The sequence below is a fragment of the Stigmatopora argus genome, chromosome 15 (genome assembly GCF_051989625.1).
Source record: "Stigmatopora argus isolate UIUO_Sarg chromosome 15, RoL_Sarg_1.0, whole genome shotgun sequence".
Classification (NCBI taxonomy): domain Eukaryota; kingdom Metazoa; phylum Chordata; class Actinopteri; order Syngnathiformes; family Syngnathidae; genus Stigmatopora; species Stigmatopora argus.
In genome coordinates, this window is record NC_135401.1 from 12,866,729 (window position 1) to 12,894,236 (window position 27,508).

The following is a 27,508-nucleotide window of genomic DNA, read 5'->3' on the forward strand; positions in this document are numbered from 1 at the left end:
GGAGTACCCAGAGAAAACCCACGCAGACCCCGGGAGAACATGCAAACTCCACACATGTGGACCAACCTGGATTTGAACCCAGGTCCGTCACTGTGCGTCTGACGTGTTAACCACCCAGCCGCCACGCCCCCCATTACTTATTATTATTATTTATCTGTTCATATTAAGAAATAATTCCGTTTTAAATTGTATTATTCTGGAAAAAATAGAATCTTATGATAATAATTTTGGAATGGATTTTAATTGTTGTCAGATTTTTTTTCAACATTATTTGATGCGGTTAAATTAAATTGTAGCATTGATTGCTTGAAATCAGTCTGGGATTGGTTTATAGTTCTGCATGATTTCTTCCCTCTGAACTTCAGATGAAAGCGACAAAGAGCCTTGTTACATCATCTTCTTTGTCCATTATGACATCTTCAAAATGAGGCTTGCTAAATGTATGGCAACCCTTATCGGTGTCAACACCTCGACCTAGACGTTGTTTAGTCAGTGCTGTCTTGTAAAGTGAATTTACACTGGCCTGACAGCTTGGGTATTCAGGCTCATGTTGTCATGGTGATAAAAAACATGGCACGGTATCCGGTAGTGTTATAATACTTAAGACAGGTCTTAGTTTTGAGACTACATTTTGACTGTCTTGATCTTGTCCTGATCTCGGATCGTCTATGTGGACTCAGGTTTTTTTTTTATTTTTTTATTTTTTTTATAGACCACCGTTTCAACTCCAAAAATGCGTTTTCAGGTTACTAACGTTCCCCAACCCCTGCAAATGACCTCACTTTTAACTCATTCACTTTCTTTGACCACGGTAGACATCAAATCTAATTGAACTGAGATGACTGATTATGTTTCAGTGCCTATGATGATACCATCATGGAGATAAGCTAATTTATTACATAATATCGAAGCAGCTATACCATTTGGAAGGTTGTTGATGCGTTTGCTTAGTTTCAGTGTTTTAAGCGTTGTGTCAGGATGGGCAGCTGGCATAAAAACAAATATATCACGCGGATACACTAGCCTGGACTAGCCTGCCACATCTTCATTTCACTCTGATTTTAGCGGAGCTACACAATTGAGCCCTCTGTAGGCTGAAAACGTTCATTTCCATTAAAAGGCTTGGAATCATTTTGTTCTTAAGACAAGTCCAAAGACAATGCTCTGTTGATATTTGTATAGATATTGAAATCACAAGGAGACGGACAACCATGCCTAGGGTCCAATCGGCATGTTTTTGGAATGTGAGAGGAAATCGGAGTACCCGGAGGAAACCCAGGCAGGCCCGGGGACAACATGCAAACTACACACACATGAACCGACCTGGATTTGAACCCAGGACCTCAGAGCTGTGAGACCGACCCGCTAACCACTCAACTGCTGGGCCACCGCTGTATAGTCAATGTAAATCAGTTAATTTTTAATTAAAAGAACAACGTGATCAGTGATGGATATCTAAACAGCTTTTTTAATCATTAAACATAATCATGAAACATAATCATACTTTTTTCCCCTAAGTTTAGAAATACATCCTTGCCTTTAAAAAAATCCAACTTTTTTCTTTCTTTCTTACTTATTTTATTGCTACCCAGTAAAAAGCAGAACATTTGCTGTGTTAATCAGCAGGCTTCAGTTCCAAATGTTCTTGGCATTGTTTGCTGCCTTCTGTGTGGTTGTCCACCAGTTCAGGGGCGCCTCCTGAGGGCGCGGGTGTTGTTGTGTTGTCAGTTTCTTTCGAGAGGGCCTGCTCCTGGCCCATGGGGGCTTCTGGGGAGCTGACAGTTGTCGGCTCATCCCCTGGCTCCTCCTTCTGCAGGACCTCCTTTTTGGCCGCTTGCGCTTTCTCGAAGAGATTTTTCCTCTCGTCTTGCAAAGCCCTGCATAGACTCTCCAGCTTTTGGTTTTTGATGGTGAGCAACTCCAGCTCCTTGTCCCGTACTGCTTTCTGCACAGCACACAAACATGAGTGTATATATATATATATATATATATATATATATATATATATATATATATATATATATATATATATATATATATATATATATATATATATATATATATATATATATATATTTATATATATACACACATATATATATATATATATATATATATATACACATATACACATATATGTATATATAGATATGTATATATATATATATATATATATATATATATATATATATATATATATATATATATATATATATAGATAGATAGATAGATAGATAGATATATGAACAAGACAGGGACACCTGGCAGTGAGACACCCTAAATTAGTGACCAGCCAATCGCAGGGCACAAGGAGACGGACAACAATTCACTCTCACGCTCATACCTAAGGGCAATTTAGAGTGTTCAACCAGCCTACCATGCATGTCTGTGGGATGTGGGAGGAAACCAGAGTACCCGGAGAAAACCCACGCAACCCCGGGGAGAACATGCAAGCTCCACACCGTGAGGACCGTCATGGAATCAAACCCTCAACACCATAACTGTGAGGAGGACGCCCTAATCACTCATCCACCATCATTTGCTTAAGAACACCAGAATTGCAAAAACTACACATACCTCAGCAGGCAAATTCTTTTTTCCTGAATAATCTCATTTTTGCATACAGGTTGTTATCTATTTGTCATAAATCAAAGTGTGTACAGTATATTCGGTCAGGCTGACACCTCCCGCCTCCCGCTCCTTTTGAGCTATAATGAGCGTCACACGTGCACTCCATCACATGATTAGGGAAGAACAAAGAGAAAAGTCGCCTTACATCCGCCACCATGTTAATGAGGCTCATGTTGCAGCCATCGAAGCGACTCTTCCATGATTGACACTCCTTGTCCAGCTTCCTCATCTTCTTGGCCATCTTGCAACACAACAAACATGTTAAGCACCTAAAAATATCTCGCTCTTTTTTTCAGTCACCTTCAAAAGCCGCCATTCTTACTTTGTCCATGTCCTGTTTGAAGCTGCTGTAGATGCTGTTACTTTTTGAAATGGTGCCCTGGAATTCATCAAACTTCTTGGAGTACATGTCAAGCTGAGGAGAATAGATAAGTCTTATTGTTTAAAAATAGTATATTATAGGGCACACATTGACCTAATTGGCTGCCATTGACAGCGTTAGACATTACATTCATTTTGTCTGGGAGAGTCTGGCAGTAAAGGATCAAACACAATCAAAAGATAATCTAAATGGACATAATAGTTCATTTATCTTAATTTATTTCGGAAACCTCATTCAGCATTAAAGTAAATGTGTTGTTTGAACAACATATGGCCTTCATTGTATTATTTTCTCAAGCTTTTAGTGCAGACCAGCTTTGATTGAAACCTGCTTAAGTGCAAGATTCTAAGTATTAAAAAAAAACATCTTAAAAGATGAACCATTTAGCCCAGAACTGTGAGGCCGATGTACCAACCACTCCACCACCAGGCCTCCAACACCTTTAATATGTATACGCTACATAAAATTGAGACCTGGCATCCCCACTTGTATACTAAATGGTAGCCATTAAAGAAACATGCTTTTTGTAAATACTTGTAAAACAGTTCTCCATGGTTAAGCCGAGATTTTCCAATTGTATTGTTTTAATTCTGTGTTCACAAGAGATGTCCCGCCCTCCACTAATCAGCCAATTGTGAAGTCATTTTGCAGTCTTCATTTGGTTTCCCACAGCTCTGTAGGCTACGTAAACTAAGGTTGCTGCCACGATTACAGTCAGAATCACATGTCGTTTACCAATACAGCAAAAATATCTCGTCCCAAATTTCAAATGAGTCATGACAAATTCAGAAACAAAACAAGGAGATCCACTGGAGACTTAACAAGAACTGATTAGGAGGAAAATATATTTACGACAGACCCCAAATTTGCACCACTGCTCCTCGAGAAGAAAGAATTTTGCTTTTTACTATATTACTGTCCTGTATGGCGAATTGACAATAAGGATAGAAACAAAGTTCTTGCTAACATTAAATACTTACAAACGTGCTGTGATATGCAGCATTTTCACTTTACGTGGCCCTCTGTTTTGCAAATTACTGTTTCACAATACAAAAACAAGATCCAAGTTACGAAATCCCACAAAATAATAAATACATTTCTTGTAGCTGAATCTTTATTTTGAAATTGTCGCTGTAGCGTTGCGTTCTGCTTGACAATCTCTCTACACTCTGCTGGCCTTCAATTGGCTGTCTCACAACAACAACTCTCTTTTTTTACCGCCCTTCGTCGTCACAGAGTTCTAACTTTTTTGGGGGGGAGTGGTTAAAGCAACTTTGTTCTTTATTTAAAATTACTGGTGCGAATGAAACGAAGAAGTGGGCCTGGTTGTCCTTCGAAGAAAAACAGAGGACTGATATTGCAAGCTAATATGGCCGTAATCCACCTACTACCGCTATCATATTGAAGAAGAATGAAGCATTAAGGGGACGACTCTTTGGCATGGCCTCTATGTAATTTCAAAGAAGAGGTCGTCACTGAGGGAGGAGATGGTGAGACAATTACTCCTTTGGATAGCAGAGAAAGACATCGCAGGAGATACAGCACAGGCATCAAAGTGGCGGCCCGGGGGCCAAATCTGGCCCGCCGCATCATTTTGTGTGGCCTGGGAAAGTAAATCATGAGTGCCGACTTTCTGTTTTAGGATCAAATTAAAATGAAGAGTATAGATGTATATTACATTTCCTGATTTTCCCCCTTTTAAATCAATAATTGTAATTTTTTAATCCATTTTTTCTGTGCTTTTAGTTCAAAAATTATTTTTTTAAATCTACAAATATATATAAAAAAGCTAAAATAAACATTGTTTTAGATCTATAAAAAACTGAATATTCAGGGCTTTTAATCCAGTTCTTTTAATTCATTTATTTAAAAAAATCAAGTTGACGTTAAAGCGGCCCGCAAACCAACCCGAGTCTGACACCCTTGAGATACAGGGATGGAACCCAAGCAGGTAAGAAGGAGTGGTGGATTCAGGTTAAATATTAAATGCTAATCAAATGATAAAACTGAAAAATGTTAATTTCTATTTAATGCTAAGTTGTTTTGAATTTAAAATTTCAAGTTGTTAAGATGTGTTTATTTTCTTTGTCTATTGACTAGGTTAGCGTTCTCCTTACTACACCTATGCACCTGCACGAGTAGAAAATTGTCATATTCATTTTAATACACTAATAAATCATTTTACTGTCATCTCATTTTGCGTATTCTCACATCTTTCATAAAAAAACACTTTTTCAATTTTAAAGGATTTAGTTGGTAGTTTTTTTTAGGACTGTGGAACGAATTAGGGAATTAATACATATAACAATACTACTCTGCTTACAAAAAATCCAAGTTATGAAACAAGTTCTGGATCCAATTAATTTTGTAAGTAGAGGTGCCACTGTAATATGAAGTTATTTGACTCTGGTTGCAGTACCATTATTGACCAACAGTGGTAGATAATGCTCCTTTAAGGAGTTATTTTTTTATTAGACCAACAAAAATAATCACTTACTCAGTAAAGGGTCATAAAAGGGGCCACATCACACAAAATACTTTTCATGAAAGTTTTGAATCATGTTTTTTATTTCTCTTTGAGCATACCTGCGCCTTCAGGTCAACCTCACTGTCCTTCAAGAGCTTTGCCTGCGACTTGTACTCGGCGGCCTTTTGTAGCAGCTGTTGGGACATGAAGAAAGTCGGCAATGGGGGTTGGGCACCAAAGAAAAATGTATGAGCACATACCAGTTCCCTCTCCAGCTTGTGCTTTTCGTTGGACTCCTTCAGCAACATATTGGCCTGAGTCAGTTTGGTATCCAGAAGCTTCTCCTTCAGGTCACGGTGCTTGAATACTTTCTCTAGGTTCTGGCAGAAGACAGTTGCAAAAATTAAACCAAACCGCAAAATAAACATCAACATTATTTTGTTGTGTGTAATGTAGGTCTTCGTTCAAACGTTTGAAATAATTTATCTTTTTAAAGGTGAAATGTAACTGATTTTGTTCATGTTTTAAATTCACCAAACCCCTCCGATCCAAATTTGTGGGAGACTTTGCAATATTGGCAAATATTTTAATATGTCATCATAAAATTGGTGACATACATCCATATGTACTACACAAAATGTTTAAGAGCACTTTTTTTTAATGGCGGCCCAGTGATCGAGTTGTTTGTGTGTCTGCCTCACGGTTCTGAGTTTGAGGGTTCAATCTCAGATTCGGACTTAGCGGTGTGGAGCTTGCATGTCAGTAAATTTGTGTTCTTTAGTTATAGTCTTCCTTAGTTTGAACGTTTTGTTTTATAACAAAATAACATTTTGATCTTGAATCAGGAAATTCATATTTTGGGAATAAACAAAGAACAACTTCTGAATTTCTTTTAATCTTGATAAAGTCTCTTAAAAGACTTACATTTTCCCTAATCTAAAAATAATCTTGGGAAAAAAAACCTGCCATCCACATACATCAACATTTTGAGTCATGTGGGCCACAATAATTACATTTGGTGATCCAGTGTGGTCAAGACCCAAAATGCCTATGTTTTCTCTCGCTCTATCTCTATTCATTGATTTTCCATGCTGCAGCCTCTCCCAGCACAATATGGACAATATCCGGGGTACATGCATTTTTTGGGAGATGTGGAAGGGAACCGAAGTACCCAGAGAAAAACTATGCAAGCCGGGCAGAACATGCAAACTCCACACAGAAAGGTCTGAACGCACCTGGGGTTGAACCTTCGTTCTCAGAACAGTGAGGCTGACTAGCTGAAGATGTCTTCTGACAATTTTGAAATTAGAGTTTTTTGTTTTTTTGTTTTTTGTGTTTTTTTGCTAGGTTGCCATTGAGCTTTACCACAGAATTATGATTAAATTTAGTTTTAAATGGTCTTGAGAATGTCTTGAAATTCTCAAAATCAAAATGTGCATTCAGTGTAAAAAGGACAACCTCAATCTAAAAATTGCAGTCTCTCAACTAAGACTACATACGGCCTCTCGCTGGTCATACTGCGTGACGAGACCCTTGAGTTTGTCGGCCAGGCCGCTGTTCTCCTGGCACAGTTTGGTGTTGCGGTTGCTGTGCTCCTCGATCTGAGCCTGTATGTCACTCAAGGTTCCCTGGAAGTGGGTGGTGATCTCCTTCCTCTTTAGGTCGTCTTCACGGCATCTCTGAAGAGTCTCCTCCTGCCGATGACATTTGCATTATTTCCATCTGGAGTGGCCTCTCCAGAAATCTTTCGAGGAGGTTCCCAGACGGGGACACGTAGAATCTTAGGTCATATAGAAGTCATCAGTTCAGAATATCATTATGCCTTAAGAAAACTCTCACAAAGACTTAAAAAGACTGGCAATAGCTCGTATTAATCATCTTAAATCTAAAGGTATTTAATTATTCATTTTCTGAACCGCTTATCCTCAAGGATCGCAGGAGGTATCCTAGCTGACTTCAGGCACGAGGCAGGCGACCCCGTGAATTGGTGGCCAGCCAATTGCTGGACTCATACCTAGGGCCAAAATTAACCAGCCTATCATGCATTTTTTGGGAATGTGGGAGGAAACCAAAGTACCCGGTGAAAACCCACACCAGGGAGAACATGCAAACTCCACACAGGAGGACCGAGCTGGGTTCAAACCCCAGAACTGTGAGGCCGACACACTAACCAACCCATGTGTTTAATTATGCGAATTATACATTGCTTAAACGGGCGGCCCGGCGGATGAGTGGTTAGCACATTGGGGGACCTGGGTTCAAATCCAGGTTGGTCCACCTGTGTGGAGTTTGCATGTTCTCCCTGGGCCTGTGTGGGTTTTCTCTGGGCACTCCGTTTTTTTCCCACATTCCAAAGATGTGCATGGTAGACTGATTGGACACTCTAAATTGCCCTTAGGTATGAGTGTGAGCGTGAATGGTTGTTTGTCTCCTTGTGCCCTGCGATTGGCTGGCCACCGATTCAGGGTGTCGCTCGCTTCTGGCCCGAAGTCAGCTGGTATAGGCTCCAGCACCTCCTGCGACCCTAGTGAGGATAAAGCGGTTCAGAGAATGAGATGAGATGAGAAATTGTTTAAACATCGGGGCCTGGATTCCACAAAAAAAGGAAAATGTATTAGTCAAAGGCCTTCGCGTAGCAATGTGTTTTAACTTGAAATATTTTTTAGCACTGTTAAAACTGCCTGCCACTACTCACGATGGGTCAAGTTTTAATTTTTTTTTTCCACTATCAAAGAACATAGGAATGAAAATAATATTTTTTTCAAAGATTCTTTCTGCTGGGACGTAAATGATAAATTTGTATCAGTTATATTAAGTTGCATTTTAATATTTCTTAATACATCCCTTTTTACTTTACTTTGTACTTTATACTTTTTACTTTAATGTATCAACAATAACAATAATAGTAAAGTTATAAAATCAGTAAACTACCTGATACCAGCCATTAAATTTATATGAGTACGACCCTCCCTTTCCACCCCATTTTGACACCCTATTCAAGTAAGGGTTTACCTTTAGCGTCTTGTTGTGCCGCTGCAGTTCCCGACAGAGCCCCTCCAGTTTGCTGCGAGCGAGGACAGCACGACTATGCTCACTTTGCAGCTGGTCTTTCTCTTTCATGATCTGCAGAAGCTTCTTCTGCAGAAGTTTCAACTGCTTCTGGTCGCTCCGATGTTCCTCCAACTACACCCACAGTCCAGACATCTTAAACCGGATTAAACACTCCCGTGCCTGAAAAAAACACTCACCAGTTCGGCGTGCTTCTTTATGGTGGCCTCTAGTTTCTGCTCGGGAGTGTCAAGTTTGTTCAGACTTTGCATCAGGAGCATGGCGTCTTTCCCTGAGTGGTGACAGAGAAACTCCCATTTAGTGTTCAATTCAAGCTTGGTGCTTTTATGATTGGCCATACAATGGTTGTCTGTCTTTCTGTGTGCCCTGCGGATGACTGGCGACCAGTCCATGGCAGGGTTTCCCAACCACTGCACTGGTGTTCGTGAGCAATGGTCAGGTTACAAGAAATCATAAACTGTAATACTGAACAACAGTACTCGGACGTTTCGTCGAAAGACGTTTGGTCCCCGGACGTTTGGTCCCCGGACGTTTGGTCGACCGGATGTTTGGTAGAACGGACGTTTGGTAGAACGGACGTTTGGTAGAACGGACGTTTGGTAGAACGGACGTTTGGTAGAACGGACGTTTGGTAGAACGGACGTTTGGTAGAACGGACGTTTGGCAGAACGGACGTTTGGCAGAACGGACGTTTGGCAGAACGGACGTTTGGCAGAACGGACGTTTGGCAGAACGGACGTTTGGCAGAACGGACGTTTGGCAGAACGGACGTTTGGCAGAACGGACGTTTGGCAGAACGGACTTTTGGCAGAACGGACGTTTGGCAGAACGGACGTTTGGCAGAACGGACGTTTGGCAGAACGGACGTTTGGTAGAACGGGTTCGCGAGTCCCGAGGTTTGAGTCACAAGACTTTCATTTGTTTAACCCTAACCCTATTCACTCAATGTTAAATAATAGTCATTAAATCCCTATTCACCCAATGTTAAAATCTATCAATTTCATGCGAACCCGTTCTACCAAACGTCCGTTCTACCAAACGTCCGTTCTACCAAACGTCCGGTCGACCAAACGTCCGGGGACCAAACGTCCGGCGACCAAACATCTTTCGACGAAACATCCGGTCACGCTGAACAACACATCCAAAACTTGCCCCAAACCAGAAATTGCTGAGACCATGATTAAGATCAAGATTTTTGGAATTCCAAACCGAGAAAAGATACTAAGTCTTATTGGTTCATACCATACCATGCATTATAGTGCGCTTAAAAAAATCTTCCGAATTCAGATTCTATATCCTTCCCGCTTCAAGATCGTGCTCCCCAAATAAAGTCAACCAATGAGTTGTAAGGTTGTACGAATGCAACAGAAATCCATTAAAAATGAAAAAAGGTATTTCTAATAAAAATACTTTTGTAATCCACATGACAGATCCAAATAATTTACACGGGTAGTCTTAAATCAGAATTCATTCCAATCCACATGAATTAATCCAGATTTATGATGGAAGGTACAAACGACATTTCATCAAAATCTGTATGTGTCACCCAATATTTGCGAGTCAGGTGGTTGCCGAGGATGCCATCTTAGCATCATATTGCCTTGGGGATAAGGGGGGATACTCAGGGAAAAAAAAATAATATTCATGGTTACTCATCTTTTCTAACATATCAAGTCCATGTCAATATTCTACACATACAACACAAATATAGATTACCATGTGACCCCCAATTGGCTGGCAACCAATCCAGGGTATGCCCCTGTGTGTGTGTGTGTGTGTGTGTGTGTGTGTGTGTGTGTGTGAGGGGGGGGGGGGGGCGTGTGTGTGCGCGCGTTAGTGTGTTTGTCCGTTTTTGAATTTGGGCCCCAGTTTTTCAAAAAATATTTTTTTCTATCTGGGAGTCTCATTTTTAAGGTCAAAAAGTGCAACTTTGGGCTTATTATTTCGGTACAAACGCATTTTTTAGACAAAAATGACGTTGTTTATTTAAAGCACCATGAAGAACATTTTAAGCCTATCTTTTTCCAGGTCAATGGATGCACGTAGCTAAGAATTGATAAAAACCCTCGATTTTGGAGACTCGAGTGCATTCACGAAAACAACCTATTACTAAGATCGGCACATTTTACGGCTGCATTTTACATCCAACAAGCAGAGGGATCCAGCATCTGTTACTTCAACGGCTGCTCCAAAAGTGGAGAGGCTTTGTCGCAGCTGGGACCGGCGAAGCCGGGCCTCTCTGCTTGTGGCCTGAGAAATATTTGAATCATATGTTATATTTTGTCCATCAATACTTATTAAATAATTCCAAATTGTCTGTTAGCTTCCTTTCATTGCTTTTCCCCCTGGTTGTGTGTTTTCATATTGAAGCATTTAACCAATCATATTTCAGCCATTATTTGTTGCCAGGGTCAGAAATCTGCCTCAAGGCCTTCACAATCAGTTCTGCAGGCTCTGCTGCATTAAACAAGCGTTGATAAGACTGTTGCTTTAACCAATCAGATTTCGAGTTGGCAACACCACAATGCCTTCTCGCAGGCGTAGGGATACGTCATAGCTTTCACCAACTATGATTGGCTAGTGATTAGCCAGAGCTACCAAACTGTATCTGTAGCGAGCTGCACAGGCAAATATATTGTTGTGTTGATTTAAAGCCATTTTCAAGGTGGACTATGCCAGAAATACGACAGGAGAGGCTCGACTTTCAGCATTAGCTTCGAAAAGAAGGAAGAAAGAAAGGAGGATGGATGTTGTGTACAGTTAAAAAGGATTTTTGCCGTTTCCCCATTGACGTCCATCGCTGTATTTTCCCGGGAAAATCACCCCCCGGCCCGGTTGTAATGTCTGAAAAGCTCCAGTATTTAAATGTTGTTAGGAAGTGTATTTTACCCGTTGAAGGCCCTACGAGAAAATGCACGGACCGCCACTGATTAAATATATACACATGAATATGAGGTAAAGTGCACAGGGCGTAACTTACTCATCAATCGTTTCAGGTGAACCATCAACAGTGACCGACACCCACCCTTTAAAGTGAAAATGCAATATTTACAAAATAGACCATATTTGAAAAATATACTATATATAGCTCCTAGCTCTACTTTCGTTCGCCGATGGCATCTAGTCGCCCAGGGCCGTCCGTGCCCCCCCCCCCCAAAAAAACCCTACCCAAGTTTTTCAGCATCTTTTTCTCCAATTTCTGGTCCCGTCGGGTGTTGGGCCGGACCGCTTCCTTCTCTTCCGACTCCTCTGGAACCTCGTCTGTCTGGTAGGTGCTGATGATGTCATCCAGTTGTTTGCCCAGGTCTTCGATCAGGTCGGGGTCAGGGTCTCCAACCGGGACTGCTGGCTTAGTCTCAGCATTGGTGCTCTTCTCCAGACAGGGCTCCATCTGTAATTTACTTTCCTACAGGGTAATCATATTTTCATTTGTATTGGTGTGTTTGTATTTATTTTGTAGCTAGGCCAATATGGAAAGCCACACAAACTGAAGAGTTGACCAGATTGTTTTTGAACTGTTTTTGAAGGTTCTACTGCATTTCTTATGATCAAAGACAGGGGGGCGCATTATGTAGATCATGATCTACCGGTAGATTGCCAAGGAACTATCGGTAGATCACCAAGGTACGATTGGTAGATCGCATGACAATAACATTTTGATCCCTCCCCTCGGTCGTTTTCCTTAGCTAGGCTCTTGCGAATTTGGCATGTCCACTTTAAGCTTTAGCATGAATCGAGAGTGGATTTTCACCCCCGTCTCTACCGCTACCATACATGTTGATAGAGTCTAATGCACAGGTGTCAAAGTGGCGGCCCGGGGGCCAAATCTGGCCCGCCGCATCATTTTGTGCGGCCCGGGTGTTAGGTTTATCATTATTATAGATGTGTATCCATATTATATATATATATGTATATATATATATATATATATATATATATATATATATATATATGTGCTCGGACGCTTTTCTTTTATGTTAGAGTTATTGGCATTAATAAAAGCCATTTTAATGCATCTCTTGCAAAAGTAAGGACTGTGATTCGCATCAAGAGGACTGTGAATGGCCTTGGGCAGGATGGGTCCACAACAAGCGCCCTTGGGAGCTGTGGACTGTTTTGGCTTTGCAGGATGGGTCCACAACAAGCGCTCTTGGGAAGATTCGGCAGACCTACAATTGTTTTGATGACTGTGATAAATTGTTATGAGACTCTAAAGTTGTTTTAGACTTCTGTGGGGCATGGCATTAAAATCTTATGAATAAATTAGCGAGAGAGACCTCGAGTTGTTAGAATTATCCTGACTGGAGTCATGGATGGATGTATTCTCTTCTTGCAAGAATTAAACAAAGATGTGACTTCAGATGCCTCTTTTATTGTGAATTTGGAAATACCTAAGGATTATTCCAACAGTTTGGTCCTTCGAGCCTGTGGTCAAGATACCGAAACAGAATCCAGGACGCTTCCGTTCGATATCTGGAAAGACCGTGGCCACGGCATCTAAATGCTGGATTACTCGAAGGAGCGCCCTGGATTCTCGACGGTTGACGACTAATCCTACTGAAAGAGACATCTGAGTACATCTCTGGTAAGTCCACATGAATGTCTGCATTTGCTGACGGTTGCCAAATGCGCAAAGGGGCATTGCATGTGTAGGTCCATTTTGAGAAATGAGACAATAAAACCCTGGGCATCCTAGTCTCTACCAGGTGAAGAGACAGAGCATGAGTCTATAAAACTTAGGGCAGTTCGGGGTGTCCTGTACTGTGGTCCGGAAAAGTACAAATATAACTCAGACGGTATATCAGGCTAGGGTATACATTTGTGTTACGTGTGTTAGGGCAGTTCGGGGTGTCCTGTACTGTGAAAAGTACAAATATAACTCCGACGGTATATCAGGCTAGGGTATACATTTGTGTTACGTGTGTAACGTGTGTAGTTCCGATAATAAAAGGCGGAAAAGAAAGTTAACTAACTGATAACTGAGTGCACGCGAACTAAAACTTTAAAATGGGCAGCTCGAATAACAAAGCGGCTAGGGATGACGATCCGAAACAGCGTCTGCCGTGTAAAGATTGGAAGTTTGTTGAAAATCAAACCGCTACAAGGGTTAAACACCTAAATTTATGCATAAACAAATATGGGTTTGCTGGCCAGCTTAAATATGCATGAAATATTAAAACCTGCAGGATAAAATACGCACTAAGCATAAAAGTAATCTATATATAATATGTGAATGGAGATACAAGCGAGACGGCTTGTTCCACATAAAGAAGAGTGATAAAACGGGTCCGTTGTGTAAAAAAATATAAAATAAAAAAATAGCGCGGCCTCCTCGGCTGACGGGGAAAATATTTACCGAGATAGGTGGCAAGAGAATAGAAATGTTAGCCAAGAGATTGGGAAAAAACAAATAAGGAGGTTAAACAGAAATCGGGGTTTCAAAAATGCTATGTGCTGGGTTTGTGGAAAATTGGGGCATATATCGTGTGATTGCCTGGACAAGAGGGTCTCTAAAAACAAGGCATGCCTGCTCAAAATGTTTTGAATGAGGATTTTGAATATGAGGATGTTGAGCTAAATTTAATGGAAACACTGGCATTTGATTTGGTTAAACCAGAGATCAAATTTTTTGTGAATGGAATTCAAATGGAATTTTTGTGTGATGCTGAAGCTTGTAAAATGGCAATTAGAATGGTTATTTCCAAGTGCTAGGCATACTTTGTTAATAGTAACTAAATGTACTGTCAATTTACTGGAATGAAATGGCTTATTGCGGCTTATCCTGGTTTTGAGCCCGTCCGCTAGCGGGAATATTTTGGTTAACAGATGAAAATCTCCAAGCATCTCCAAGTTATAAAGTATCAACCTTTGAGTAATGCTTTAAGTAGATGGGTTGTCTAGGAATAAAATGAAACGGGCAAAATTCGAACAGAATGCGAAATACATTGACAACTACTAAAACAAACCTTAGAGGTGAAACTATTGCTGCCTCAATTCTGCGTACAAACAGCTAAACTGATAGCATTGAAAGAGGGTATAACTTAATGCGAAATATGGAGGTACATTTTTACAAATGGTTAATATACTTGTGTGTGTGTGTGTTTCGATATGTCACAACTTTTCCGTTATTGCATTATTGGCAAACAAAGAGTTAATCAGAGCCACTCCAGTTGCTCATCCTGGCTGACTAGGGCGACGAACGGCGGCGATTGGACTTCCAAAAAAAATTTCTATTTGTAGATGTGTGACACGCGAATCTAGTACATTACTTACCCAGTTCCTTCTGGAATGATTATTGCTGACGGGGCAGAAAAAATTGGGTGAACTACCAAAAAGGCTCACTGGGGATGGTGGTTTACACCTGTGATGAAAATTTACAGGCCACTGATGTATGGGTAAACGACCCAAATTGATTGACTAGTAATTAACGCATCAACCTTGCGGTTCGAGGATCTACCAAAATAATGGAAGCGGGGTGGATCCAGACCTTCCAGAGTGTGGAGTATTCCTGGTGTCCTCAAGAATTCGTGGGTTTTCTCCAGGTACTCCAGTTTACTCCAACAAACCAAAATTATGGATGCTAGACTGGTTGATCACTAATTTCCCCTGATTATGAGTGTGAGCGTGGATGATGGTCTGTCTTTTTGTGTTTTTGATTGGCTAGCCACCAAGATATAATCAAGGTGGAAAAGGATTTGGAAATTGGATATTGATTTCTGAAATCGCCAATAAGCCTTTCGAGGATGGCAGCGGCAGGTTAGTACAAAAACAAAAACAAAAAGAAAGAAAAAAAATCACCAAATGAAATTTTTGACAGGAATGCAGCAGCAATACTCCACATTTGAAACTTGACGTGGAGAAACAAATAATCTGCTCTGCGATATGTGAGATTTGGGATCACTGAGATAATAACAAAAACAAACAAAAACAAATTGGTACCTCAGCTTACTTGGGTGAGCTGCTTTTAACAAAGCTAGCTTGAGTCATGGGAGGTCCTGTGTCTCGACAGGGGGGTGGCCTCTGTACGGTGCCACTACACAACTTATAGGGTTAAGTTGGTGGCAGAGCATGCTTAACCTGTGCTCGGCATATCAGTGCACAATTTGAAATTCCAAAGATTTATAGTGATAATGGCACCCAAATTGTGTTAACAAAATTGTTGGCTGGATGTACAGAAGGTTTCATATCTCGTTATGAAATCACTGCCTACATAACGAGTTCAACAGGACAACAACATAGGGAAATCCTATTTAGTAGACCATACAAATCGCCATTATTCACTGCACGATTGGAACTGAAAAAATCTTTAAGAAAATGCATTTAAATTGGGTTAGCAGAAGGAAACTGTGCTTCTCAACAGGAAACGGACTGGAGCAACGGAGGTGCTCAACCTGCAGTATAAAGAAGAAGCACTAGCACGCCGAGAAGGGGATGTGGAGCCACCTTTTGCATTGTAAGAAGGTACCCTCAGTTGAAACGGTTGAGGAGACGGGTAAGATAAACGTTCTGACACAATAAAATGCAAACACTCCAATATTAATTGGAAAGAACTTTGTATATTGGTTTTATTGTCTCCATATGGTTTCAATGGTTCAAACGTTTCAATTGAGACTAAACCTTCTTACAAAGGGTTAAAACAAACGACCAGACGAGGGAAAATGTGATCGGATATAACATCTCCCTCAATCACCATTCTTTGGGGAAAGTGTTTTTACAAAAGAAAAAAGTGTCCTGCTTGTAAAGAAAAGAAAAAATATTGAAACGGTGTCTATCCTGTTACAGAAGCAGTGAATGACAAGTCAATTTTTCCACTGTGCTAACTTTACCTGTTTGAACCTTACAGGCATGGTCTGAATCTGGGTGAGACATGGTGTGGCCATTGTCCAAGATTAACGGTCTCACTGATTCCACGTTTTGGCTTATGGTGGTGAAGTGGGGCAAATAAATTATATAACTCCTGTGAAAAAAAAAAAGAAACAGGACTATGTGCTTCGGTTTCACTGTTTTTACCAGTATCTGTTTTAGAGTGAAGGAGATACAATTGGCGGCTCGGAATTTCGGTGCGGCGACTGGCCTCTCTCAACGACGTTGAGCCTCATCGAGGGATGGCGATCCAACTTATGGGTTGGTTTGCCAAATTGCAACAGGAGTCTATTTTTCTTTGGGTTATGCCAAATAAAAATATGAATAGGATGAACAACAGCCATTACAATGTCAAAAAAATGGATTTGCAATGAAGGAACAGCTGGCAGCCACCAGTCTCATGACTTTCCAGGACCGCAAAGCGGTTGATATGCTTCTGACGGTTGATGTGCTCTTGAGGGAGCAGGGGGCGTATGCAATGTTTGAAAATGTTGTACTCAACAACACGTCCCCCAATGGGTCCCTAACCTGGGCCGTTGAAGGCCTGCAGACCCTGAACCGGAAACGAAGAGGCACTCTGGAGTGAAACGATCCACCTTCTGGCAGACTGGTGGGATAAGGCCTTCGCCAAATGTAAAAAATTGGCCTTCACCGAGGTGATATCAATAGCTGTTTTGGCTAATACTTTGACAATGTGTGGGTATTGTCTTATTCCCTGCTTATGCTTTTTGCTAGACCGACTTAGGGTTGATACAGTAGCTCTAACAAATTCCGAATTACAAGGATTGTATCTGCTTATTAGATAGCCTACTGGTGATAACATTGATGTCCAGGATTATGCAAATTATGAAAATGAGTTGAACGAGAATGATTTTGTTCTTCCTTTTTCAGGCCAGACATGCAAGTAAGGTGAATTCTGGTAAAGATCGAGACAACGGACTTCCCCCAAGTGTATTTGTATTTGTCATAAATAAAAAAATGATTATGGGATTGCCTACACATATAATATTAGGGGGGAATGTTAGGTTTATCATTATTATAGATATGTATCAATATTATATCATATGTACTTGCAACGAAGAGTTATTGACATTAATACAAAGGCCATTTTAATGCATCTCTTGCAAAAGTAAGGACTGTGGTTCGCATGATGAGGACTGTGAATGGCCTTGGGCAGGATGGGTCCACAACAAGCGCCCTTGGGAACTGTGGACTGTTTTGGCTTCGCAGGATGGGTCCACAACAAGCGCTCTTGGGAGGATTCGACAGACCTACAATTGCTTTGAGAACTGTGATAAATTGTTATGAGACTCTAAAGTTGTTTTAGACTTCTGTGGGGCATGGCGTTAAAATCTTATGAATAAATTAGCGAGAGAGACCTCGAGTTGTTAGAATTATCCTGACCGGAGTCACGGATGGATGTATTCTCTTCTTGCAAGAATTAAACAACGATGAGACTTAAGATGCCTCTTTTATTGTAAATTTGGAAATACCTAAGGATTATTCCAACAATGATCTACCGGTAGATCGCCAAGGAACTATCGGTAGATCACCAAGGTACAACTGGTAGATCACCAAGGTACAACTGGTAGATCGCATGACAATAACATTTTGATCCCTCGCCTCTGTCGTTTTCCTTAGCTAGGCTCTTACGAATTTGGCATGTCCGCTTTGAGCTTTAGCATGAATCGAGAGTGGATTTTCACCCCCGTCCCTACCTCTATCATACATGTTGATAGAGTCTAATGTGAGGTATATCAACATAAATGATTGCTGAGCTTTGTCGGTGACCTTGAAAATAAATGTAGATCGTGGAAGGTTAACTCCTTGAAAAGTAGACCTTGGAGTAAAAACGTTTGAACACTCCTGATCTGGGATTTCTTGTAAAAACGAAAAATAATATTTTTTAAAAGGATTTAGAAGAACATTGATGGAACTTCGCCTGATTTTTTTTTAGATTTGAACGAAATTGTAACAAATTCGAGGTTGACCGGCATTTAAAATTTTGTAGGATCTCTTCCAAATACTTTACTCAAAAACGAATAGTCTCGGGAAAATCATATGCTCTAGACCACATGTGTCAAAGTGGCGGCCCGGGGGCCAAATCTGGCCCGCCGCATCATTTTGGAAAGTAAATCATGAGTGCCGAGTTTCTGTTTTAGGATCAAATTAAAATGAAGAGTATAGATGTATATTAAAATTCCTGCTTTTCCCCCTTTTAAATCAATAATTGTAATTTTTTAATCTTTTTTTTCTGTGTTTTTAGTTCAAAAATCATTTTGTAAAATCTAAAAAAATAAATATATATAAAAAAGCTAAAATAAACATTGTTTTAGAGCTATAAAAAATTGAATATTAAGGGATTTTAATCCAGTTCTTTTAATACATCCATTAAAAAAAATCTAAATATTATATCTAAAATGGTCCGGCCCATATGAAATCGAATTGACGTTAACGCGGCCCGCGAACCAACCCGAGTCTGACACCCCTGTTCTAGACGTTTTAATCCCCAATTTCATGACAATGCAATGTGATATCAATAGTTTGAACGACAATGCGACATTTGTCAACATTGCAAAATCTGATACAATTTAATTTCAGAGCCTCCGATCGATCTAATATTATTTAGCATTTAACACAATGCACAACATTTTAGCTAAATAGCCAAAAAGCTATTTTTGTAAAATTTTAATACTAAACATTTCAGATATTTGAATGAAAGATGCTTTTGAACAAAATGGCATATGACTATTAATCCATGTTTTGCCTTTCTATTGATTCACTTGTATCATTGCTTGAACAATTGATGTTATCAGTCTAGATTGAGTCATCATTATATCCTTAATATTATCATTCTTTGTACGAGATTCCATTTATAAGTCACAGTTTTGTAAATATGTGCCAACAAATATCTATGTACCATTTTATGCTAAAATGGTGTGAAACATGCACTCACACTTGAACAACTGGTCAGAAAAGACATTAAAAATGAGCATTTGAGAAAGAAGGATCAAAAACAAGTACTAACTATATTGTGCAGAATCCCAGTTGGAAAATGTTTACGTGCATAAAATTAGCACGGCCTTCACACTGCTCTCACAAGCTGAGCACATGGCACCTGTTCCCGAGCCATGGCTATTTTTAGATCCTCTTTATATGGACAAGACATTTATTTATTTCCTCCCAAACCCACGCTATTGATGGTTGGCGGTATCAGAAAAGCAGCAGTGGTTTGCTTGGGAGAAAAAATTGAGGAATGAAAAAAAGAAATTCTTTAAAAACAGATAACAGACCTTGTGGGTAGTCTAAGACTGTAAAGTCACCATTGAATGTGTCAATGTCAAACAATGCAAACATGCATCAAACAAACACTTTTACAGAGAAAAGAACATTTTTAAAACTATTTAAGGTGAATTATTTTCAATACAAATGGGCTGAAGCTAGCCAAACGCGAGGGGTCTTACCGGGATCGAGGGCCGCAAGGGGAAAGAAAATGCTTGGAGGTGCTTGAAAAGGCTGCCTGCCACCACAGATGCAACAGCTGTGATAAGACCACCTCAAAATAGACCACCCCCCAACTAGAGGGAGACATGAGGATAGGACAGGAGAGAATGTTCATTTTCACATTCTCCGAAGTTACTTGTTATCTCGAGTATTCCTGATTACTACTTATTTCATGTTAAGCCTTTATAGGACATTCACTAAATTCATTATCTGATATTGACAACGATAGATTTCTAGTCAATTTGAATGGGATGCCTAACAGCGATCCGCCTTCAATGGCATCCAAAGAGTTAACAGCACAAATGCTCCATTTTAGCTTTTACTCCTCTTATATCTACTATTTTATATTCTGAAAAATGAAAAATCAATACTTTTTAATTATAATTATTTCTCTTTTAATGATTTTCAAAATGTTTAGATAAAAAAAAAAACTTTACAGGGAAAACATGCAAACTCCTCACAGGTTGATCAAAGTACCCGGGGAAAACTCACTGAGGCACGGGGAGAGCATGCAAACTCCACACAGAATAGGTCAGAACCCACCAGGAATTGAACTCTCGATCTTATCTCATTTAGGTCACACATCTTGCCAACACGACCCTAAATGTCCACAATTGTGAACGCCTTTTTTTGTCTTAGCCACTTGCCTTAGAAAGGGCTAATACGTATAAATCACTCATTCATTCATCTTGCATACCGCACATCCTTGTAAGGGCTGCGGGGCCTTTCCCAGCTAAATTCACACGAAAGGCAGACTACACCCTAGACTGGTCGCCAGTCAGCCATGAAGCACACGGTACACGGTCGATTGGTCGCCGGTCTTTTGGTCGCCGATCTTTTGGTCGCCGGTCTTTTGGTCGCCCGGAAGGTTATTGATAATTACCATTTAAATCGTTGCTCAAATTGCCTAAATACAAACTGCAAATTACTATTTAGTCATACTTAATGCCCTAGTAATTATTAGGCTAAAGAAAAGCTCCAAATTTCCCGGACTTTTATTGTTTTTTTGTTGGAAAACTTGTTAAGACCCTGACTGACGTAGCTTCTTAAAGGGACAACTCATGTACATACAAACTCTTATACACTCACACGTCGGCTCAGTGAAACTGCTCATGGCCATTGTTGGCTTTTATTGATGCGTAGACCGTGTTGTTTTACCTTGTTTTGTCGTCAGTCTTTTGGTCGCCCGGACCGCGACAGCGGGCGACCAAAAGACCGGCGACCAATCGACCGCACACGGGAGCACACATAGAGACCATTTACACTCATAATCAGACCGCACAAGCCCACACTGAAGTCAGGCAAGTGAACCACTACAACATCAGGCAGCGGGCAAATATTCATTCATTCATTCATTCATTCATTTTCTGAACCGCTTTATCCTCACTAGTGTGGCTAGGGGTCCTGGAGCCTATCCCAGCTGACTTCGAGCCAGAGGCAGAGGACACCCTGAAGAGTTGGTCAGTTGATCGCAGGCCACAAGGAGTCAGACAACCATGCACACTCACACCCATACCTAGGGGCAATTTAGAGTGTCTAATCAGCCTACCATGCATGTTTTTTTAATACCCGGAGGAAACCCACGCAGGCCCGGGAAGAACATGCAAACTCCACACAGGTGGACGTGACCTGAATTTGAACCCAGGACCCCAGAGCTGTGAGGCCGACGTGCTAATCACTCGCGCCACCAGGCCTCCCTAGAGTGAATATGTCTGGTAATAATAGTAATGGTAATAAAGTTAACATGTTTTATTCTTTTACTAACTACAAAAACACACCCACTCATCCAAACTGCCTATCCCCACAAAGGTTCATGGGGGATGCTGGAGCCTATCCCAGCCAACCGCGGGCAACAAGCGAGGGACAACCTGAATTGGTTGCCAGCCAATCGCAGGGCACAAACAACCATTCACGCTCATATTCACACCACCGAATCGAACCCAGACTGCCCGCACCAAAGTCAGGCGGGAAAACAACTGCACCATCGGGTGGCCTACCACACACAACACATACCTACTCTAAATCAGGGGTGTCAGACTCGGTTTGGTTCGCGGGCCGCTTTAACGCCAACTTGATTTCACGTGGGCCGGACCATTTTAGATATAATATTTAGATATAAATGGATTAAAAGAACTGGATTAAAAGCCCTGAATATTCCGTTTTTTATAGATCCAAAACAATGTTTATTTTAGCTTTTTTAATATATTTTTAGATTTTACAAAAATGATTTTTGAACTAAAAACACAGAAAAAAATGATTAAAAATGTACAATTATTGATTTAAAAGGGGGAAAATCAGGATATTTAATATGCATCTATACTCTTCATTTTAATTTGATCCTAAAACAGAAAGTTAGCACTCAGGATTTACTTTCCCGGGCCTCACAAAATGATGCGGCGGGCCAGATTTGGCCCCTGCGCCGCCACTTTGACACATGTGCTCGAAATACTTCACTTATACCAGGACTGTTAAATTGTGGCTTGCCATTGCTGGAAATAGATGTCAAATCTATTGTGAAATAATCTTGAAAAGTAATCAAATAATGTTTCACATCTATGACATCACCTTCAATCCGTGTCATGCCCATGTCATAGAAACCATCCACATCACAACCATCGGTTTCAAAACCATGCATCTTTGTAATAGGGTATGTCCTTTGTTTATATGTTTATATGTAGCCTTTAACATCATCAGTATCACCACCATCATCGGTGTCACTGTCGCGATGCATCTTTGTAACAGAGAATTTGTATGTCATGAAATCTTGCCCTAAGTAAAATATTTTCTATAGAAGTAGAGTCGTCGGACCCACCACCTCCGTACTCTCCTTCTGCAGAAGCTTCAAAATCTCACTCATCTGTCTCGGTGTGCTTTATTTGTGTTCGACCTTGTGAATGTTCATAGTGGACCGGACATTTTGGTGCCGACAATACCCGGGATTCAAGATCTGTGTCATCGGGACGACGGGGAATCGAGAGGCCAAGCACAACTGACGTCAGCCATCCCCCATTGAGGGAAGGGGCCATTAGGGATTGGTACCCCGTCGCCCCGAGGTCCAGTGACGAATCTCATCGAACCAGGAATAAGCACCTGAGACGGTAAGGCACTGGTTAAAATTAATTCGAAACGTCTGTGTGTCGAAACGTCTCTGTGTGGTCGGAGAAACGTCTCTGTGTGGTCGGAGAAACGTCTCTGTGTGGTCGGAGAAACGTCTCTGTGTGGTCGGAGAAACGTCTCTGTGTGGTCGGAGAAATACGTAGAGGTATACAGATTTCAAAGATTGTGTTTAAATAGAGTAAAAGTATAGAAATACCGTGCCAAAAGAGTGAGTAAAACAGAGCTCAATATAAGAAAAATAGAATAATAACTGATAGCATGCGTAATCCTCATAGGGGGAAATAGATAAAACCAGGTGCGTTGCGACGCACTTATAAAACAATGATTTCCGCGCAAAATAAGAAAACAAATGACTAAAGAGGCTACTTGGGCGGATAAATAAGATAACAAAATAAGTATTAAAGAGATAATAAATTAGGATGGGACGTCCCTAGAGAGAAATAGCGTAAAATACAGCCATAAGATAAGACAAAGTGGTCTTGGCGTGTTAATTGAGTTAGGGACTCCGCTAAGAGACAAAGTCATAGAGAGCTGGTTAGAGAAAAAAAAAGGGATGAGAAAATTGACATTATTATGACATAGAAGGTTATTTTCTCTAATTTACTTATTGTACATTTTAATTGTGTTAATAGTGAGCTACAGAAAATGGCTCTTATCTTGAGTAAACAAAACGGATGAGAAATTCAATAGGAATTCAGATAGCAAAATTTAGCTATTTTAGCAAAATGAGAGTGATTTGCGGTTTAGACTTAAGTATTAAGAATAATTTTGAACATTAATGATATCAAACATGAAGACAATGCAGAAATGGCATTTATCCAAATTATTAGGTAAATAGCAGGTTTAGGTAAAATAATTAATTTAGGATAGGCATGATTTCCCTGGGATGAAATAAACATCATGTATGTTCAGTGCACGGGATGTACATCTTGTTTTGCCCATCAGCAGATGAAATATGCTTTAGCGTAGGTCATATTAATGACTATTAGAATATCACGTATTGTATTAGCATCAAACAATTGATGTCAACCAAATGATGTTAACCTATTTCTTTTGAGAATGATTGGTGCTGATAGGTCAGCAAAAGGAGGAGAGCTGCCAAGACGCCCAAACTTGGGATTGCGGTCTTCACCGGTGATGAAAATTTGCAGACCACCGATGTCTGATTATGAGTCTGAGCGTGAATGGTTGTCTGTCTTTTTGTGTTTTTGATTGGCTGGCCACCAAGATATAATCAATTGAGCAGATATCATGATATGGAATTCCAAAGAACCATTGATTTATAGTAATAATGGCACCCAAATTGTGTTAACAAAGTAATTGACGGGATTGGCAAAAGGTTCCATATTTCGTTATGAAATCACTGCGCGTACATAACAAGTTCAAATCCTATTTGGTAGACCATATAAATCGCCATTATTCACTTCACGATTGGAACTGGCCAAAACAAGCTGGAAAGGAGGATGCGGATCCACCTTTGCACTGTAAGAAGGTCCTCTCAGTTGAAACGTTTGAGGAGACAGGTAAGATAAACTTTTTGACATGATCAGACGTTGATGGCAAGCACTCCAATATTGATTGGAGAGATTATTGTTCGGGGAGCAATGCTATAGATCAGGGGTCTCAAACATGCGGCCCGCGGGCCAACTGCGGCCCGCGGGACGATAATTTGCGGCCCCCGGCTTAATATGAAAGATCAATTTTATTTTTATTTTTATTTTTTTTTTTATTTTTTATTTTTTTTTTATTTTTTTTTTTTTATTTTTTTTTTACCCCTTTCCTCATGATGGCGCCGTTTAAGTGGCAGCCAGTGGCAGTAGCTCTGTCCACTCATGTTTTTCTTGTTTTACAGCATGTTTTACATGAAAAATTAGAGGGAACATTGACATGCACCTGCTTGTGGCAGGTGTGATACTGGTGTGCCGATAGCGAGCAATGATGATGTCGTGACCGGATGATTCGCCTAAAGACGTTTCGCCGACGGAGGTTTGACAGACGGACAGGTCGTACTAGTATTTGTTAGTTTAATGATTAAATACAAATACTAGTATTTGTATTTAATCATTAAACGCTGTTTTCAGCTGGATTTGACCGAATTTGAGAGCATTTTGAGCCGTTTGGCGAATGGACGTCTATAGACGTTTTTTTGCCTCCATCGCGATATCATCCAGTATTTGTATTTAATCATTAAATGCTGTTTTAGGATGGATTTGACCCGATTGCTGTCATTTTACGGCTCGGTTCTGCTACATCTGCCTGCCCAAGAGTGCTTATTCCCGGACTGCCATTGATGGTAGACGAACATTGATTTTTACTATAATTTGGACAACACCGGCGGCGGGCCGGATTAAAAATCCTAACGGGCCGTATATGGCCCGCGGGCCGAGGTTGAAAAACTTGTACACACACGATCCGGCGGGGCGAGCGTTCGAATCCCGTTTCGGCGGAACCTCCGTTCGGCCGAATGAACGTTCGGTGGAACGTCCATTCGGCGACCTGCCCGTCTGTCAAACGTCCGTCGGCGAAACGTCTTTAGGCGAATCATCCGAGTACCGATGATGTCGCTCACACTGGTACTCAGTGCGCTCGGGGAGGTTGTCTTTCTGCTCAGACCAACAAAAAATTAGAGGGAACTTTGGTTCGGAGCTGAATGAACCAATCACGGTGAGGTATACGGCTCTGGAGGGCGGGACATCGGCCGGGCTGTCCAGTGCCTCGCTCACTCACTCATTCATTCCTCCAATCAGCTGGGCGGAGGAGAAGCCGTGAGGCCGATCACTCCGCTCGGCGCGCACACTCCTCCGCTGCTCTCACCATAGAACTGAATGAGGCGCTATGATCCGTGATCCAGCCTGTGTCAGTGTCTGTAGCCATCTCCGCGATTGAAACGGAGAGCGAAAGTGCACATGCGCCACAAACCCGCGCGACTGAATGTGAAAGATCAACCCGAGACTCATTCCAAGTGGAAAAACATATTACAGAGCCCCAGAGATGTCTCTTTCAAAGCCTGCCGTGAAGAGAAAGGTCGGTGATGAGCACAGACAGTTTCAAGAAAAGTGGGGAGTGCAATATTTCTTTGTTGAACACAGGGGCACCCCGACGTGTCTCATTTACACTGAAAAAGTTGCGGTGCACAAGGAATACAATTTGAAACGTAATTGTACTACGAGACATGCTGTGGAGTACGAAAAATACCAGGGAGATGAGAGAGCCAACCAGGTTGCCAGTCTTAAAACACGTCTTCTGAGGCAACAGGATCTCTTCAAGAAGGCTACCAAAGACAGTAATGCAGCAGTCAAAGCTAGCTACGCCGTTTGTGAGTTGATTGATCCTGTGCTAAGTGATCCCAAATGGCTCATGGACTTGGCTTTTCTTGTTGATATCACACATGAGCTTAATGTACTGAACAAGAAGCTACAAGGCCAGGGGCAACTTGTCAGTGCTGCCTATGACAACGTGAGAGCATTCTGCACTAAACTTGTGTTATGGAAAGCCCAGCTCTCTCAGACAAACCTTTGCCATTTCCCAGCATGCAAGGCTCTCGTGGATGCAGGCACACCATTCAGTGGTGAGAAGTATGTTGAGGCCATTTCGAAGCTACAGGAGGAATTTGATCACAGATTTGCAGACTTCAAGACACACAAAGCCACATTTCAAATTTTTGCGGACCCCTTCTCCTTTGATGTGCAAGATGCCCCTCCTGAGCTTCAAATGGAGCTCATTGACCTGCAGTGCAACTCTGCACTCAAAGCCAAGTTCAGGGAGGTGAGTGGAGAAGCAGACAAGCTTGGGCAATTTTTGAGAGAGTTGACCCCCAGCTTCCCTGAACTTTCCCGAAGGTTCAAGCGGACCATGTGCCTTTTTGGGAGCACATACTTGTGTGAGAAGCTCTTCTCCACCTTGAACTTCAATAAGTCCAAGTACAGGTCCAGACTTACTGATGAGCATCTTCAAGCTCTACTGAGGGTCTCCACTGCTTCCTCCCTCAAGCCAAATGTGACTATGTGAGAAGAAGCGCTGCCAGGTCTCTAGCAGCAAGGAGTAGGCAAAAGAAGCCGTGTTCAGAATATTTCATGTTCAATGTTCCATTCAAGTTCAGAAAGTTAAAGGTTAAAGAGCTGTTAATACAGACATTTGAAACGGAATAAAAATAATTCATTTTCTCTACTTAGCCAGCCAGTGTATATCTACTGTATGCTCATTAGTATTATTTGGTTTTATATTACTGATTGATTTATTTTTTATTCATCTTTAAGTTAATTTATTTAATTCATTATTTTTTGTTAAAAAATAAAGGTATTTGATAACGTTGGAATGTTTTATCAGTGCTTTTCTTGTGGAAATCCTGATGCGGCCCAGTCTCACCCAGACTCGGCCTCTAGCGGCCCCCAGGTAAATTGAGTTCGAGACCCCTGCTATAGATTATTGCTCAAGGATCAATGCCATAACCATAGGGAACTTTTTGTATTGGTTTT

General features: G+C 40.9%; 1 protein-coding gene across 2 annotated transcripts; it reads right to left on the bottom strand.

Annotated features, from left to right (window-relative positions):
- Positions 1-1,519: 1,519 nt before the first annotated feature.
- On the bottom strand, positions 1,520-19,928 carry txlnbb (taxilin beta b). 2 transcript variants are annotated; one of them, XM_077621096.1, is made up of 10 exons: positions 19,877-19,923; positions 11,718-11,955; positions 8,729-8,820; positions 8,493-8,663; positions 6,980-7,174; positions 5,741-5,860; positions 5,600-5,674; positions 2,954-3,046; positions 2,777-2,872; positions 1,520-1,945 (listed from the first exon to the last, which is right to left on the bottom strand). In XM_077621096.1, the coding sequence occupies exons 2-10, from the start codon at positions 11,938-11,940 to the stop codon at positions 1,616-1,618; spliced, it is 1,395 nt and encodes a 464-aa protein (XP_077477222.1). In that variant the 5' UTR covers positions 11,941-11,955; positions 19,877-19,923; the 3' UTR covers positions 1,520-1,615. The 2 variants fall into 2 exon arrangements, with proteins under 2 accessions (XP_077477222.1, XP_077477223.1); XM_077621097.1 differs by lacking the exon at positions 11,718-11,955 and having other exon boundaries at positions 19,877-19,928.
- Positions 19,929-27,508: the final 7,580 nt, after the last annotated feature.